At 30.2% G+C, this 17950-nt stretch overlaps 4 protein-coding genes and 1 long non-coding RNA gene across 9 annotated transcripts in view; 2 read left to right on the top strand and 3 right to left on the bottom strand.

Moving 5' to 3' along the window:
• Positions 1 to 17950, bottom strand: part of Gro (TLE family member transcriptional corepressor groucho) — a 250854-nt gene that overhangs the window by 222958 nt on the left and 9946 nt on the right. The window lies entirely within an intron of this gene.
• Pi3k59f (phosphatidylinositol 3-kinase 59F) lies at positions 47 to 3974 on the bottom strand. Of its 2 annotated transcripts, none has more exons than XM_072009616.1 (10): positions 3787 to 3974; positions 3309 to 3503; positions 2803 to 3232; positions 2592 to 2687; positions 1898 to 2449; positions 1353 to 1828; positions 1097 to 1285; positions 854 to 1029; positions 713 to 787; positions 47 to 610 (listed from the first exon to the last, which is right to left on the bottom strand). In XM_072009616.1, the coding sequence occupies exons 1-10, from the start codon at positions 3858 to 3860 to the stop codon at positions 210 to 212; spliced, it is 2664 nt and encodes an 887-aa protein (XP_071865717.1). In that variant the 5' UTR covers positions 3861 to 3974; the 3' UTR covers positions 47 to 209. The 2 variants fall into 2 exon arrangements, with proteins under 2 accessions (XP_071865717.1, XP_071865725.1); XM_072009624.1 differs by having other exon boundaries at positions 3774 to 3930.
• Cct3 (chaperonin containing TCP1 subunit 3) lies at positions 4731 to 7222 on the top strand. Its single transcript, XM_072009559.1, has 4 exons — positions 4731 to 4912; positions 5008 to 5069; positions 5408 to 6545; positions 6629 to 7222. The coding sequence occupies exons 1-4, from the start codon at positions 4876 to 4878 to the stop codon at positions 7042 to 7044; spliced, it is 1653 nt and encodes a 550-aa protein (XP_071865660.1). The 5' UTR covers positions 4731 to 4875; the 3' UTR covers positions 7045 to 7222.
• On the top strand, positions 7587 to 17482 carry LOC139990340 (death-associated protein kinase 1). 4 transcript variants are annotated; one of them, XM_072009523.1, is made up of 21 exons: positions 7587 to 8066; positions 8137 to 8315; positions 8723 to 8801; positions 8880 to 8992; positions 9057 to 9217; positions 9296 to 9416; positions 9496 to 9796; positions 9899 to 9947; positions 10421 to 10537; positions 10610 to 10882; positions 10952 to 11134; positions 11235 to 11349; positions 11428 to 11619; positions 11726 to 11967; positions 13050 to 13139; positions 13357 to 13521; positions 13596 to 13814; positions 13874 to 14053; positions 14138 to 14431; positions 14510 to 14832; positions 14912 to 17482. In XM_072009523.1, exons 2-21 carry the CDS (start codon positions 8309 to 8311, stop codon positions 15072 to 15074), a joined length of 3387 nt encoding a protein of 1128 aa, XP_071865624.1. In that variant the 5' UTR covers positions 7587 to 8066; positions 8137 to 8308; the 3' UTR covers positions 15075 to 17482. The 4 variants fall into 4 exon arrangements, with proteins under 4 accessions (XP_071865624.1, XP_071865616.1, XP_071865633.1 ...); XM_072009515.1 differs by lacking the exon at positions 8137 to 8315; XM_072009532.1 differs by having other exon boundaries at positions 7588 to 8302.
• LOC139990371 (uncharacterized) lies at positions 12551 to 13364 on the bottom strand. Its single transcript, XR_011800554.1, has 2 exons — positions 13239 to 13364; positions 12551 to 13159 (listed from the first exon to the last, which is right to left on the bottom strand). It is a non-coding gene; the product is annotated as an uncharacterized lncRNA (long non-coding RNA).

Here is a 17950-nt window from a genome sequence, read left to right as displayed (position 1 = left end):
TTATTAAACATTTTTGTTATAAACATATAAAAAGTACTAGTATATATTTGTTATTATCAACAAAGATTTATTACCTAAAATAATCCCAAAATACAATAAATTATGTTACATTTATAGATGTATGGTATAGATTATATACAATATAGTAATATTTGCAATAGTTATGAAGGAACACAGTCTTTACAATCATTATCTCAATTGATTTAGTTTTATTTTCGCCAGTATTGTGCAAACTTGTGTAATTGTTCCACTAATACTGCCATTACAGCTGTTACTGATAAGTCCAAAAGATTATGTACATAATGCACTGCTTCTTCGTCGCTCAAATCCAATCGTAGTTTATCTTGAACTTTTTTAACAGCTTTATCTGGTTCTAAAGCTATGTCTGGTACACTAGCATCAACCATTAACGAAAACAAATTTAGAATTAAATTTGCATGTCTGCGCAAATGTAGAAATGCAGTGTAACATTGTTTTCGAAATTCATGATAATGTTCCGAACCTACGCCCCCCATAGCTTCAACCATCTCTTTACTCAATTTCATTGGTGGTGGTAAAGGCTTTGGATCTCGACCCAAAATATAGCCGAAATCTATATGAAAGAGTTTACCTAAAATATAAATGTTATTCGGTTTTATGAAATGCTTATAATTATATATATGTTTATTGATTTCACAGCTTATATAACTAAGAAATTTATACCAGAAATTACCTGACGTTGTTAAGAGTAAATTATCCAAATGTCGATCACCAACACCAAGTACATATGTGATAATACAGTAACCGGCTGAAATTTTATGATTTTATATAATTCAATTTAATATAAATTATTTCGGGAAGACAAAATTCTTACCACAACTTCGAACATAAGTATCCATAACTTCAGATACAACACCATAAGGGCCATTTTCGGATGGATGATGTTTTCGGAAAAAGCTTAATATGGAACCTTCACTAGCTAGAACTTCTGCAACTGTTGTAGATTCAATAAATTGTAAAAAACCATGTCTAGTACTTGTTGCAAGTACCCTAAAAATAAAGTAATTCATATTTTAAATAACGTTATATGTTGACAGATTGTTCTAAGAACTTTTACCTGTAAGGAGTAAGTTTTAAATCCAAATTTTCTCTTCTTAATAGTTTATCCATAAGTGCAATTGTTTGTAAAATTAATTGATCTTGTCTAAGGTCATCGCCATGTTTAAAAATCGCAATGTATTCGCTGTTTTCCGTTGTTAAAAATGTTAATTTAGAAGGCATAAGAGCTGATTTAAAAAGACTGGCTCTAAAAGATAACTTACATTACTTAAATATATCATATACCATTATTATGTAGAAAGAATTGCACATACTTTTCAGGTATAATTCCCTTGATACAAATTTCTGGATCCAAGGGAAAAGGTATTGGTTCAAAATTGGAAAAATTTATTTTAAATGCTGGATCCGGATCTGCCAATAACATCCTGAGCCGGTCAGTTTTCTTTTTACGATTTCCGCTTTCTCGTGCAACTGCTTTTACCAATGCTACTAATTGATCAATAAACATTTTTTGACGTAAAAGAAATGCTCTTCTTTTTTGCCAAACAGCATTTCCTTGTGCTAGCATCATTGAAAACATTGACATTACAGTATTATACATTTCTTTAACACGAGTATCTTGTTTTGCACTTATGGATGGATCACTTTGATCTTCACATTCAATAGAGAGATACCAATAAAAGTAATTGGCCAGTGTAGTATTTTGGCATGCACGAGTAATCAGAAAAGATGCTAAATCCATAAGAGAATCTTGACTTGCTGAGAAATGTCCACTTTCAGATTCACTGGACTGTAAATCATGTATAACTATTCGTAACAAATTAGAGAAATTCAATGTTTATACTATAAAATTACTTACCGTTGTTACAGCTGTAGATGTAGAATCATTAATTTGTACTTCTCTATCTAATCTTTCAACTTTTTCAGATTCCTTTTCTTTTATTAATGTTTGATGTGCCCTTTTGATGCTTTCAAAATCTTCATACTTCAAGGCTTGTACTAATTGCAACAAGTACAACATTAAGTCATCATCAGGCGCTTGATTAAGTCGAGTAATAGCATATCTTCTAACAGCTGGATGTGTAAATGCTGGGCCAAGTAACTCTAATGCATCTTCAGGATCAGGTGGTGCCCATAATGCTAACATTTCTAATGCTTGTCGTTCTTCTCCAGCAACTTTCCAATTTACACATTTCACGAATTTTGTTAAAGCCTTCTTTTGATTTGACAAATAAAATCTATATTTCCAAATAAGATCTTGTTCTTCCGTAGAAAGAGCCGTTGTTGGCGGATAACTTAATATTATGTTTAAAGCATCACGAACATTTGAAGTTGGTTTTAATTCTCGAGTATGGCCACCGCTTCGTAAACTTCGAGCCAATTTATGATGTTTTGCTTCCACAAGATTTTCCTAACAATAAAAATATATGAATGAATATAAGAATTATACATATACTACATATAGATATATATAAGATAATTATTTAAGCGTAAATCAGATAATGAGAACTAACTATTGTATATTTTGTATAAAAGTTTGTAATTATACTTACTTGCAAAATTTCATAATCGGGCAAAGTTACAACATCTGGTTGTGATCTGTGTTGAACAACTTCATCCCCATCTTTTTCGTAATACACTATAGAGTACTATAAATATATATAAAATATTTAAAATATTTAGGTTAATAATAAAATTTATAATAAAATTATAGATAATAATTATATAATAGCCTACAGCACTTAAATTTGAAGTTTTTCATACCGGTATTCCATCCATAGTAATTTCAGGAAACTCAATCATTAAGTACAAGTATTCAGATGCTCTTTTCTCGCTTTCATTAATTAACTCAATTTCTCTAAATGTTAGTCGGTCCAGCCAGTCAACTTTATTCATTTGACCATTCCTGTGCTTTTTGACAAGTTTTGCTAATCGTTGCATTTGTTCTTTCCCATGATCTCTAGTTTTTCCTGGTGTACTAGTTAGTACACTACCATCTGCTTCTACTCCAGGCCACACTCTAAGGTCTAGCATTCCTTGACGAAACACTCCATGTTTTCCAAATAAAGATATTGTTGTACCACCAACTGGTAATTTTCTACCAGGTCCAGCACAGTCATATAAACTTATACATAATTGAGCATCTCGTGGTAAATCAGAATAAGAAATAGGTAGAGTTACCCATTGATTCCAACTAAAAAAATTCATATATATATTACACGTATTTTAGAAAAATACTGCCACCATACCTCCAAAACAATAATACGTACTTCCAACGTGATGTGAAATGTTTATATGATGTATGAACGGGTAAAGCAAGTGGTCTACCACCAGCCCACACCTGTAAAGAAGCCGCTAAATCTCCACGTCCTCCATTGGTTCCATATAAACCAGAGTATTTCAACATAGGGTCTATAAGCAATTTATCATATTCTGGTCGTTGTCTTTTTCCTTCTAATGTTCCTCTATGAAAAGGAAAATGTACTATATTAGAATAATTTACATTAAAATTGATATGTATTCATATGGCATTTTAATTAAAAGATCCAGATAATCTGCAATGAAATATTTGATTGTCTGTACTACATTTAAATTAGAATTTGTAATCGGATTATTTTATATTTTATGGTACTACCAGTAGTCCACCTGTTTTTATCAGGGAGATACATTATGGAATATTTATTATGGTAACCTGATAGCAGCTGATACTGACACTTATTACATTTCACACTTACAATTAAATCTTACATTTTAATTTGTATTTTCATGTCTAATGAAGAACTATACACGTAGAAAAACTTATCATTAATATCTTGCATCATTTTATGAAATTACAAAGATAACATATTTCTCTACTTCACATTTTCCATCATTCTGCAGCGTTTATTGTGCTTAGTACATTGATATATATACCATACTGCATGAAGGAATATTGCTATCATAGGGATGTAGATATATATATGTACATACATATATAGGTATAAATATTTCCTAATAGAGTCATCTATAGTATTTTTAGTAATATAAAAAGTTATGGTAACAGATGTTACAATTTTTATATTATCGATTGTTAATCAAAAAGTTATATCATAACTTTCATGCTTTCGTTTATAAGTAGGCAACTTACCATTTGTAAACAAAGTTATAGCATCGCACAAAATCTGTATAAATAGTGTATAAAATACATAATTTATATCTTAAAGCGTACCTTTTAATTTTACTTCTAATCTTGTTGTAAATATACTAACAATAAAGATTTGTCTTATTTTATCAAATATTAAAGATATTATACAAGTATTATTAAATAAAGATATTAGAAAATATATTTTTATTATAGTATTATAATATCTAATATTTTACTATTTCTTTCTATTATCATTTTTTATTGTTATTTATTTCACCATCAATACATGACATGTTTTTGTGAATGTTTCTTATTTTTCCAGTCTTGTTGTACTTTGACAGATAAATAAATCATAAAACATAATATTTTAATATAAATATTTATTATTGAAATACATATAGCTTGAATGAAAAGTAAGTAGTTATTTTATTCCTGTTTTTATATTACTATGAATTAAAAAAATTTTAATAAAAGCAAAAGCTGGGAGGGAATTCTTCTCTGGCAAAAGCAATCATAGGGACATTTCACATTTTTATTGGCAATACCCATTTTACTGAACTATATTTCATTCTAGGAATATTCTTCAATCGTCATTCCCATTTCTAACCAATTATTACGAGTTCTCGTCTTTCGTTTTCTTCTGGAAAAGTCAGGCGTGTACTTAACTATCATTTTTTGTCACAGTATTTTACTACTATAGTAATTGAAGAAAAATGTTTGGATCAGGGGCTGCTCCGATCGTAGTATTGAGTATGTAAAACAATTACGATTTTGATTTTCATTTATTTCAATAGTGAGATTAAAAAAAATTTATTTCGTTATGTCGTGTGCTTTGATTATTGCAGGTCAAAATACGAAAAGGGATACCGGTCGAAAAGTTCAGAGAGAAAATATACAAGCTGGAAAGGTGAGTCTGTATGATGCATAATTTACGTACATATTTGCCTTTTAAGGCCTTCATTAAATATCTGTACTCCCACGTGTATGTTCTATATGAATAACTTACAAAAAATAAAAATGCTACGTAATAATATAAAATGTAGTATTTATAACATTTATGGGAAGTAACGTCGGAGTAAAATTTATATATCAAATATTAAATAAATGTCTTTAGAATTGAGAATGAATGTGAATAATTCTACATTATTTACGTATTTAGGTGTTTTTTAAAATAAATTTAAATAAATTTAGTTTTACATTTAACATGAATCTACGAATTTTTAAATGTTGTATCTTTTTATAAAGGCCATTGCAGATGTTATTCGAACATGTTTGGGACCACAAGCAATGTTAAAAATGTTGATGGATCCAATGGGAGGTATAGTTATGACCAATGATGGAAATGCTATATTACGAGAAATAACGGTACAACATCCAGCTGGAAAATCTATGATAGAAATAGCTAGAACTCAAGATGAAGAAGTTGGTGATGGTACTACATCGGTTATTGTATTGGCAGGGGAAATTTTAGCTACTGCTGAACCTTTTCTTGAGCAAAATATGCATCCTACAATTATAATAAGAGCATTTCGCCAGGCTTTGGAAGATATGGTGGCCATTCTCAATGAACAAGTCAGCATAGATCTGGATTGCAACAATAGAAGCAAATTGATTCAGGTCATTAATTCCTGTGTGGGTACTAAATTTATTGGACGTTGGTGTGAATTAGCATGTCAAATTGCTTTAGATGCAGTTTATACTGTAATGCTTGAAGAGAATGGTAGAAAAGAAATAGATATAAAGCGTTATGCAAAGGTGGAAAAAATTCCTGGTGGCACTATTGAGGATAGCACTGTTCTTAAGGGAGTAATGTTCAATAAGGATGTTACTCATCCAAAAATGAAAAGATATATTAAGAATCCAAGAATAGTTCTATTGGATTGTTCCTTAGAATACAAAAAAGGAGAATCTCAAACTAATATAGAAATAATGAAAGATACAGATTTTACCAGGATTTTAGAATTGGAAGAGGAGTTTGTTAAGAAAATGTGTGAAGATATTATATCTGTAAAACCAGATGTAATAATCACTGAAAAAGGAGTGTCAGATTTAGCACAACATTATCTTGTCAAAGCTGGAATTTCTGCTATCCGTAGATTGAGGAAAAGTGATATTAACAGAATTGCAAGAGCTTGTGGTGCAACTGTTGTTAATCGTACAGAAGAATTACGAGAGGAAGATGTTGGCACTAGAGCTGGTCTTTTTGAAATTAAAAAACTTGGGGATGAATACTTTTGCTTTATTACAGAATGTAAAGATCCTAAAGCATGCACTATAATTTTGAGAGGTGCCAGTAAAGATGTGTTAAATGAAACTGAAAGAAACTTACAAGATGCTCTTCATGTTGCAAGAAATCTTCTTATTGAACCTAAATTAGTACCAGGTAATATTTATTATTAAAATAGCATAATAACGCGCATTTAAAATATGTATTATTATATTGTATTTGTATTCTTATATATAAAGGTGGAGGAGCTGTGGAAATGGCGGTATCAAGGCTTCTAACAGAAAAAGCAGCAAGACTTGCAGGTGTAGAGCAATGGCCTTATAAAGCAGTGGCACAAGCATTAGAAATAATTCCAAGAACGCTTGCACAAAATTGTGGAGCAAATACTATCAGAACCTTGACTGCATTACGGGCAAAACATGCCACTGAAGGAATGACATGGGGTATTGATGGAGAAACTGGTCAATTGGTAGATATGAAAGAACGTGGAATTTGGGAGCCTCTATCTGTGAAACTGCAAACATATAAAACAGCTATTGAAACTGCTATTTTGCTGTTAAGAATTGATGATATTGTATCAGGAAGCAAGAAGAAGAAATCAGACAACGAGCCTGGTCAACCTGCACAAGTTTCAGAAGAATCTATGAAAGATTAAAAACACTGAATTTATATTGCACTTGCAAAGCTTTTATTTGTTAACATTTCATAATTCATACTCATGATAATTTTATTAAAACTTGATTCATGTTTATGAGAAGCATTATTTGCCTGTCTGTATGCATTTTCATAATAATAAAAATACTTTAAAATATTAAAAATTGATGCAAATATTATATCTATTTATATATTGTTTTCAGTAGTTTATTTCCCTATCGGTATCAACGATGTTTTATAAACTGTCTCAGTGCATGTTTAATATATAGCAAAATAATAATATAATACTGCTTAAATATGTTCTGAATCTTTATGTACCTACCACTTCCACATTTGCATTATAATACTCGTTATTATCTTCAATTCCACCAAATGGATATATATTTTTATTCAAAATATTGATGTTTATAAATTTTTAATTATTCTTAAGTTTTATGTTTATACATCAGTTTTATGTTTCAAATAGTTTGAACTATTCTCATTACTTCAAATATTGAATAAAATGTTCATTGAGAATTGCTGTAGAAGATCGTAGGTATTTTGTTATCAATTTTTATCATTTACTTGATTTGTTACAAACGATCAAATCATTGTAAATATAATTCTTTACAAATCATAAGTTACAGGTATTTAAAAAAACTGGCAAGATATAGCCAGTTTCCTATCTCATTCCTCATAGTCTTTTTAAAGAAAGGTAACATTAATTTATAATCTTTAATGATAGGTAATTAATAATAATCAATGAGATGTAAATCGAACAGTTGATATAGTGTACATTTTAGATTCTAAAAAATGAGAAGTTCAAAGAGATTGTAATACATTTTGAGGAAGGTGGCGTTTCACGCGATACAGGTATATTGATTGTGTGTGTAGGGTGGCCGGCATGAGTAAAGGCCGACGAATGGGACACAATTTTCGTAACGGCTCTTTGCGAAACTTAAAACTGTTCGGGTAGACTGAACGATGAGCATGAATGTGAGATGATGCCAGGCACGTCTCGCAAATTGGGAACTTCGAACGGTGGTAAAAACCGACTTCCTTTCAATTGTTTTTAATCTTTCTACACAATATCGATGTCGATGTTTCTGTCAAGGCTGGCAGATGTTTAATATATCTTCGCGATTCGATACGATCAAGAGATGCAAAGTGTATCAACAACATTTTTAATGCACGATTATTCTGATCTTAATGAAAATACATCCACGTGGCTACGTGTGTACGGAAGTGAATTTCATATCTGTTTACTACTGGATTGACAGGTGTCTATGTTCTGTTAGTTTTGAACGACGACTATTAATAAATAATTATTATTGTATAGCATTACACATTGATTTTAAAAGATTAAAGAACATTCATTATATTAATTTTGTTCTATTTATATTGATAGATATTTGTAAATAATGTTGCTTAAAATAAGTTGTTCATGTAGAAATAAAACGTTTATTTTGTAAACTTTCCTATTTTGTTATATACACATATATACATATAGATATCTTTTGAATAATATTATGTTTGTGAGAAAACTTATTTTCTCTTAGTTGATAATTTTACTTTAGTATCTATCAAGTTCTTTTTATTTTGTTGACAGAATACATATAATTTCTGTATTGGTAAAGTGATATATATATATAAGCAAAGTATATACCTTTTACATGTAAAAATCTTTATTTATTAAATAGGCCCTGAGTGGGACACTTTAATGGAGGTTCACCATGAACCAATTGAAAAAAACTATAAGTTACTGGAAGAAATTGGAAAGTAAGTAATCATACAAAGTACAGTTTGCATTTATAATAAATATATAAAATTACAAATTAACATATTTATAATTTACAGAGGACAATTTGCAATAGTACGGAAATGTATGGAAATAAAGACTGGAGAGTTTTATGCTGCCAAAATTATGAGAAAAAGACGAGTTGCCAGAGGTGTGGCAGCTGAAGATATTGGTAGATATTTTTGCATATTTGATAATATTTTTTTGTGTAAATAATTGTTGAATTTTTGTTTTAGCCCGAGAAGCAGGTTTATTAGCACGACTAAGACATCCAAATATTGTTTCATTGCACAAAGTTGTTGACACAGGCACAACAGTTGTTTTACTTTTAGAATTAATTTCAGGAGGAGAACTTTTTCATTGGGTACCATCTGGTGAATTAGAAGCTGCACATGTGGTTTGTAATTTTTTTTTAGTAAATGTAATTTAAAATAACTAATATAAAACAAATACTCAACAATGTAAATTTGTATAGGTTCGTCAAGTTTTAATGGCTCTTAGTCATTTACATTCTCATCAAGTTGCTCATTTAGATATCAAACCTGAAAATATCCTGTTATCAACTCCACCGCCAATGCCAAATATAAAATTAATAGGTAAGTTATTACATTAAGGTTTACATGTGAATGTATTGTTTAAAACATGTAACAAAAATTTGTGTATTTCAATTTACAGATCTAGGTCTTTCACATCGATTAGTACCTGGATCTGAACACAGAGCATTATTTGGTACACCTGAGTTTGTTGCTCCTGAAATTGTAAATTATGAACCACTCAGTTTGGGAACTGATCTTTGGGCAGTTGGTGTTTTAACATATATTCTCTTAAGTGGTGCATCACCATTTCTAGGTGAAGATAAACAAGAAACTTATGCGAATGTTGCTGCTTGTCAATATCAGTTTGACAATGAATATTTCAGTACAGTATCTGAAATTGCCAAAGATTTCATACGATCCTTGTTGATCAAGGATCCAAAGTAAGTATGAGAAATTTAGAAGCAGTGTTAGAAAGTTTAATTTTAAGATATATATAATGATTTAAAATGGAATGAAATAACAATGAAAAATTTGATTTTCAGAGAAAGAGGAACCGCAGAATCGTGCCTTAAACATCCTTGGATCCTCACGGTCTGTTCCTGAAAGCAATATTATAATTTCCTTTGTAATTGCCAGAGCTGACTATCATTTTTATTTTCTATCATTCATATTATTTTTTGATTTCTCATGAAATAATGTTTATTTATGTACATCGCATAACAAATGTTAGTAGCATTTGTACAGTTACATACCAATTATACATCATGCATATACATTATTTCTCACAGAATATACATAAGCTAAATGTAACAAATTTTTTTATTGAATATATGTATCTTAATTATTATGTTTTAGAAAATATAATTTTTTTACATAGTACTATATAATATAAAAATGTTATTCATGTTGATAATTCATTTTTAAGGAAACGTTTTTATTGGCATTTGTATATAAATATATGACTTCGTAATTGTATATTGTAATGTAATTGATCATAAAACACGATATGTACATAAAATAATATAGTATTGAATAGTTGTGTTTGTTTGTTTGTTTTTCTGTAGGAATCAGAAGCCTCTCAAGGTCTTGGTGGAGCAATGATTAGTGCAGTTAAACGAGGCTGTGTTGAGGCTGTGTCTCAGTTACTATTGCAAGGAGCACCATTGAATGTGAAAGATTCTGTAAGATTTTTTTCGCTATATACGTCCAAATTTAATATAAATAAAGTGTGAATAATTTTGTTTTTTAAACAGAAAGAAGATACGCTTTTACATATAGCTTGTGAAGCAGGGGATGAAGGAATGGTAACTTTTTTAATAGAGAATGGAATAGACTTGGATACACCGAACAAGAAAGGCTTAACACCACTACATGTGGCTGCTAGATATGGTTTCATTAATCTTGTTAGACATTTGTGCCTTGCTGGTTGTGATGTTGATAAAACAAATCGTGGAATTAGAGCGGATGTGACAGCAATCAAATATGGACATCCAGATATTGCATCATTGTTGGATAAGCTTCGAAATGTATGTTATTAAAATGGTCTATTTTTGTTATATTTGGTATTACATTAATGTACTTATTTAAAATTATAGCCCATTCAACGTGAAAATTATATTAAACAGTTACAACCAACACACAGACCAATAGATCGTTTACACATAAGACTTTTAGGACATTGTGCGTCAGGAAAATCATCTTTAATAAATTCTTTAAAATCGGGTATTTTTAGTTTTGGATTTTTTAGAAGATCAAGAAGTCAGAATTATACTACAAAGGTATTTATTTTTAATACTTTAAATATAAAATAAAGGTATATATTATATTTATTTGGCACGTTGAGAGCAAAAATTATTTTTACTAAAACTAATTTTATAGAGGGAACCAAGTATTGAATTAGATGTAACTAGTAAGCATGGCTCACTTAGTTTTGAGTACAGTGACAGTGAATATGAAGGTACACAAGGAGTAGAATGGAGTCGCGGTAATGTAGGTAAGGAACATAACTTTAAATATTCTTATTTATGATTATATGAAATTACATATATTTATAAATTTATTAATTAATAAGGTGGTGAATGTATCTTTTGGGAGTTATGCGGTCGGGAAGAATTTTTACCATCTTATCACTATGTACTCACTTTTCAACAACCTGTTGTACACCTTATTACAGTTAGTCTTAGAGAACCACTCACTATACAACTTCAGCAAGTAAAATTTTGGCTACGATTTATTTCAGATCGTATTGCATCAACTAATTTTGGTAAGTTTAACGATCTATTTATAAGGAAGAATATAATTATATTTATTAATTATTTATATATTCATTAATAAATTACATGTCTTTGTCAAATATGTTTTTGCAACAGGTTTTGGTGGCAAATATAATGATGTAAAAGTAATCTTAGTCGGTACTTATGCTCCAGAACCTCTTGCTCCAAATACAAATAGTGCAAGCCTTCTTGCCTCTCTTTTACCTTTTTTGAGAGAGTTTGCACTAATTTTGGGAGATGAACCCCAAATGGTCGCAGTGGATGCAACTAATCCTTCTAGCCCTGGTCTGAAACTTCTAAGATCTTACTTGAATAATGCAAGGATGGAATTTTTAGAGGTGAATTATGAAAGTGACCATATTTTCATTTTTTACACATACTACAAAACAAATTTTTTAAAAAGTATTATTACGAGTCTCTCAGTTTTAACCGAGTTTCCATAATAACTCGTAATTAATTCTTTATTAAACTCAATCAAATTTAAGAGATTTAGATATTTGAGATTTTGAATTAAATTTTTAAGACACATCGATTTAAGTAAACTACTGCATGTCATCATACATAATATCAAATTAAGATCATTGTATGAAGATCACTTACTTTAAATTAAGAATGTAGGATGTAAATCATATGTGAATATGTTATTGCATTAGTATATTGATGATAATTTCTTGTAAAATGAGAAAGATATTTAAGGGCGTAAACATATTTGAATATTTATGATTTACATCTAGGAATCTCAGTTCAACACGAAAATCTACAATCATTTCATGCTTGGTTGCACGAGCGACTCGTCTAGTAAAAAAAAGGTCAATTGATATATCACTAAAAAATTGATGCCAAATATACAAAATATTAAAAGGTTTAGGTTCAGCTTAATATATTTGTGTACATAATTATACTTCCACATCTTTTTACAGGGATATCGCCAGTGTTTGTACAGCATGCAATAAATGTGTGCATTAACATTTTCAAAACGATTCTGATCAGAATCGAGTCATTTCATTTGCATAATGCCAATTACATTTAAACGATTCACGTCTCTTTGATTTCAAATCCCGCAATGTTAATACTATGTTGAACAAAGCATTCATTCCTAAATATGATGCAATCCTTTTTGTTGAAGTTATGATTCAGTAATCCATGGTCATTTCATGATGCATGGTTGATTTAATATATATGTATAAGTAATTAAGCTCACCAAATATAATACTTTGTATTATATTTTCAATTAAAATAATTATTTGCGACATTTAATCAAGCACATTCTCTAAAAAACAAATATTATAAGTAAAATTTCTCAAATCTGCTATCACTTTATCACATAATCAATTTACTAACGACATATATTTTAGTTGCTGATTATTTGGTCATTAACGTTTATTAACATCAGCCTTACTGCATGCAATGCATGATGTAGGAAGGACCGGAAGTTGCAGAAAGTATTCTCCGACGTGACACGCCGCGGGCTGCGGCCTCGTACGTGCCCTTGGCGAATCTTGATAAACAGGTCGAACTATTTCTCAATTCCTTTGATAAAAGTGATGCGTATAATGAAGCTGTAATTTATTTAATAATTACTCTAATGCTTTATCCCATTAATACATACGTGCACTACTGTCCAATGCAATTAAGAAACTACTCTTGTATATATTTTCTGCATCAGTGTATTATTTAATACTTTTCCCTTGTATTTTATTGTTAAAGATTCCATAATTTTATTATAGAGTGCACTAGTGTGGACTGGTCTTGCTGAATCTTGGAGATCGTACATGCAATCATTAGAAGTACCTCCAGTTATGCTAACACAGGAGGAATTTTTGAAGGAAGTGAGAAAAATTAATCCATTAGTTTCCTTAGAGCACTGTAGACACCTTGGCTTACAATTACAGGTTTCTGTTCCTACTGTTGTATCTTTTCCATTTAGTTTTTGTTCTTGATACATTAATTAAGATTTAATCTTCAGAATTTAGGAGAATGTATGCTTCTTCCTGGGAATTTAGTAGTTTTAAGTCCGGAATGGTTTTGGCAGGATGTAATAAATTGGCAATTAAGCCTAGAACAAAGAGGACGTCTTGGTGGTCGTACTACAGGGGTTTATGCTTTAGAAGATTTTCAGGCTCGTTGTCCTTGTCCTGCAGGACAAGCTTTACAAGCTTTACAGGCTGTAAATTTATGTGTGCCGGTATGTATTTAAATGTCTGCATTTTATTCATAAGATAAATTTATGTTACTTTATTTCAGTGCGAAGTGGATGATGATGAAGTAGAATATGAAATACCATGTTTAAATCTCGTCGAGCGTTTACCAGGATTATGGGAACCATGGAAATCTTGCTCCAATGTTTTACCTCATACTGGTCTTCGTCTTTCTCCATCTGAAGCACCCTTATATCATTTGACTGCAGTATTTCCACATTTACAAGTATGTAAAAATAATTATGTAATTTATGTAACACTTATGTAATCTTATAATTGTAATCACATTTTTGATAATGATGCTATATAGGCACAATTGAGGAAAATTACACAAACATGGGATCCATCAAATTCAGATTTATATCAATGGTGGAGAGGATCAAAATTATGTATTGGTCCTTGTGAAAGTATTATTACTTTCGAAGAAGAAGAACAGAGTTGTATAGAGATAAGAGTACGTGGACCGCGAGGTACCAGTGCTCAATGTTTCGCCCTTTTCAGCATTATTCTCGATGCTATTGAAACAACGATTGAATTAGTTGCTCCTGGCATGTTACTTGAAAGACATTGGTTAAGTCCTAGTCAACTTCGGGAATATGATGAAGTTAGTTATCTAATAATAGTTAAGAAATTAACGCAATATAAAAAAGGTGTACTTAATGTTTTTTATGAAATTTTATAGGTAATACATTCTTGGGAACCAGCACCAGTTATATCAGCTTTAATTGATAAAGGTCTTGAAGAAGCAACACTCAAAAATCCTTTAAATGGTCAAGAAGAAACTGTATGGGAAATAGTAGGTTGTGGACTACCTTTAATAGAAAGTTGTCTTCCCGGACCAAAGCAACCAATAAAACAAATTAAGTCTGCTGTACAAAGAAGATTGGCACAAATGCTCGATCCCCCCGATCATCATGGAAGAGATTGGTGTTTACTTGCTGTGAGACTAGGTTTGGGAGATCGAGTCGCGCAACTAGATAGTACAGTAGACAGTCCAACGTTAAGGTGAGACAAATTTATAGTAATTATTTATTGTAATCCTGAGCAGCTAATCAGGTATTTCGTGCAATTTATTATTTGGTAGATTACTTAACACGGCAGGTGCTGATTGCACCGTAGGATCTTTAATACAACAACTGCGAGCTCTTGATCGGGAAGATGCTGTACATCTTTTGCTCTCTTATACACCGACATATATATTGTCAACAGCTACTGACTCTGAAACAGGATCTAATCTTTCTAGATGACAATGTTGCATTTATCAATGGTGCATTAATACTTTTTGAGGAAGATGCATTTCTGGAAGAAACTTTTATCCTCATTATGGGTTTGATAGACTTATTACGTCACCGCTTCCGCCCAATATAAATTGTGCATTGCTCTTTAAGCTAAGTACATACATAATAGTACATTCCTTGTGTACATCTTTAGAAATGCACATGCACCCATGTGTACTTTTATATCAAAATATTAAAGCACATTTTAAGCGGCACAAAATTCTTTTAATATATTCTTTTTAATATACACATATACACACACATATACACACACAAACACACACACACACACACACACACACACACACACACACAGAGTTAAAATGTTGCATAAGTTGCATAAATTTCTGTCCTTTCTTATGAGCTTTTATAATTCTAAAAAAGATATCATAATTTAAGTATATTTGTTAACATAAAATATATTTACAATTCTGTGTTTCTGTTAGGTTTGCAAATATTTATTTAAGGAGATATATATAAAACAAAGTTTTAATTTATAATATTTAGAATCTTTTTAGTTGTGAAACATTTGTAAGCATTCGTATTGTGATATTATATTGTACGATTAACTACATTTTTAATCAAATTTCTTAAGTAAATTTGTATTAGACAGAATAATTCTAAATATTTCACATAAAACACATTTACACATTATATAATACGATATTATCGTATTTGATACTAATATTGTTTTGAAAGCTTTACTTGATATGCATATATACTATATGTCTTGCCAAAACTCAGTGTCAATATACGCTGCTTTTTATGATATTTAGAAACTATTTATGTGAAAAAAGGAGTGAAACAGTTCGCACAATTGTTTGCTTTTGGTAAATTTATGGAAGCTCCATTCTTATATGGATATTTTTTACTAAATCAACATTCCTAAAATATTTATTATGTGCCATGAACGAGATTTGCTCATTTATACTTATATAAAAAAAAAAAAAAAAAAAAACGTTGAAACGTTCTCTAAAAATTTCTAAATTTCTAAATTTCTAAATTTCTAAACTGATCCTTCTGCTGATGTTCGTGGAAATAAAACACTTTCTTATTAACGATTTGAAGCTTACGATGCGAAGGATCATTGTTCAAAACAATCTCAAATAGTGAAAATGGATTTTGACATAAGATATTATTCATGTTTTATAGGCACAAATATATTACACAAGACGCACTTCATGTGCAACGCGCATGGATGTATGTATATCATTAAAAACACTTGCTGTTCATTGAAAAACTATTCTTTGAACATATCTATTGTGTATTAACTTTATCCAGTGAACACTGCTTATACATAATGTGTTGAATAGGATATGATTTATATTCCTATCTGACATGATACAATGTTTGATACGAATCTCAAATGTATGAGAATAATTGAACATGATATGAATATAAGAACAAGACAAAAGTAGTGTATCTAGTTACAAAATATCTAAAAAGTTAGTTCTAATTTGCTCTTGTAAAATGTATCTAAGATACTTCTGTTATCTCTGTGTTCTATGCGTATGTATTTACTATACAATGAACATTTACTATGATGTTGTGTGATACACGAATTGTCTAATATTTTGGTACTGAATCATCTTTTCGATTGTGGAACTTGGTCTTAAGTTTGCATTCTTTTATGCACTGTGTTCATCATGCATTTATACATCGATGTTTGAAATATTAAACGTATTAATATTGTACATTACATAGAGAATTGTTTTCGTAATGCGTACATTAAGTTACAGACGAACATTTACTTTTGAAAGTTTTGTATTGTTAATTAATTATTTAGCAAAAAGGACATTTTGCAGAATAGGAAATTGAAAAATATGATAAATATAATTACAATCGGTCTTTATTTGTACCTTGTGAAAAAAAGAAATGTAGTGATATTGATTTTGTTGAACTTTGTAGTATTTACAATTTTCTAGTTTTTATAATAACCTGAGTCTTTATTGAAAACTGCTCTTTTTAAACCTTTTAAAATCATGATTGAGAGATCATGTCTGATCAGCGACATCATTGAGAGACTGTATTCTTCATGCTATAATCAAAATTGATACTAAAATAATCTACTAGTGTCGTAAAACAATTCTGAATATAAGAAAAGAAAAAAAAAAGATAAACGAACTGCAAAGTGTCGAAAAGTTGCGTTCAATTTTGTTCATCGCGTAATGACTTAATAAGTTGTATTTATATTTCTTATCCATACCTTTGTAAAAATGGTCGATAGTAATAGGAGCGAATATACATTCTGAATGAAAAAAACATATATGCTGCGCATTTATTTGTAACGACAAGCGATGAAAAATATACTAGCTGAACGAGATGTGTAATTATTCCTTTTATACTAGGAAAAATGTCAATAAAGCCATGTTGCTTCATAGATGTATTTTAATTTATCACGAGCCCAACTAATCTTTTCATAAGTTCAACTTTCGATAAGAAAGCAACATTTTCAATATAAGTATAAAAAAATATTAATGCAAAGTATATTAAATAGAGTATATGTGTATTTCACTATGATCGATAGTAAATATACTTTATTAAATTAATATATGCAGCTACAAAGAATTTTATTTTAATATATAAAAGAATTAACGTACCGTTTTGGATGATTAAGACGACAGAACTCCCGCGTTTACAACGTGTAATGCATGGTGTAGTGAACGACATCGATTCGATGGATCGACAGGGGTCGCCGTTGGGAGCGGGAAAATACAAATATTAGAAAGACAACGTGGACGATACGGCGCGAAATTAGACATTTTTCAAGATAACGGAGAACGGGAGAATGTTTATCTCGGTATGGTATTTATGTAGACTAGGTTACGTAGCCGACAGGAAACAAG

This window comes from Bombus fervidus, chromosome 1 (genome assembly GCF_041682495.2).
Source record: "Bombus fervidus isolate BK054 chromosome 1, iyBomFerv1, whole genome shotgun sequence".
Lineage (NCBI taxonomy): Eukaryota > Metazoa > Arthropoda > Insecta > Hymenoptera > Apidae > Bombus > Bombus fervidus.
Note: the sequence above shows the minus strand (reverse complement) of the source record. Positions and strands in the feature narration are given on the sequence as shown.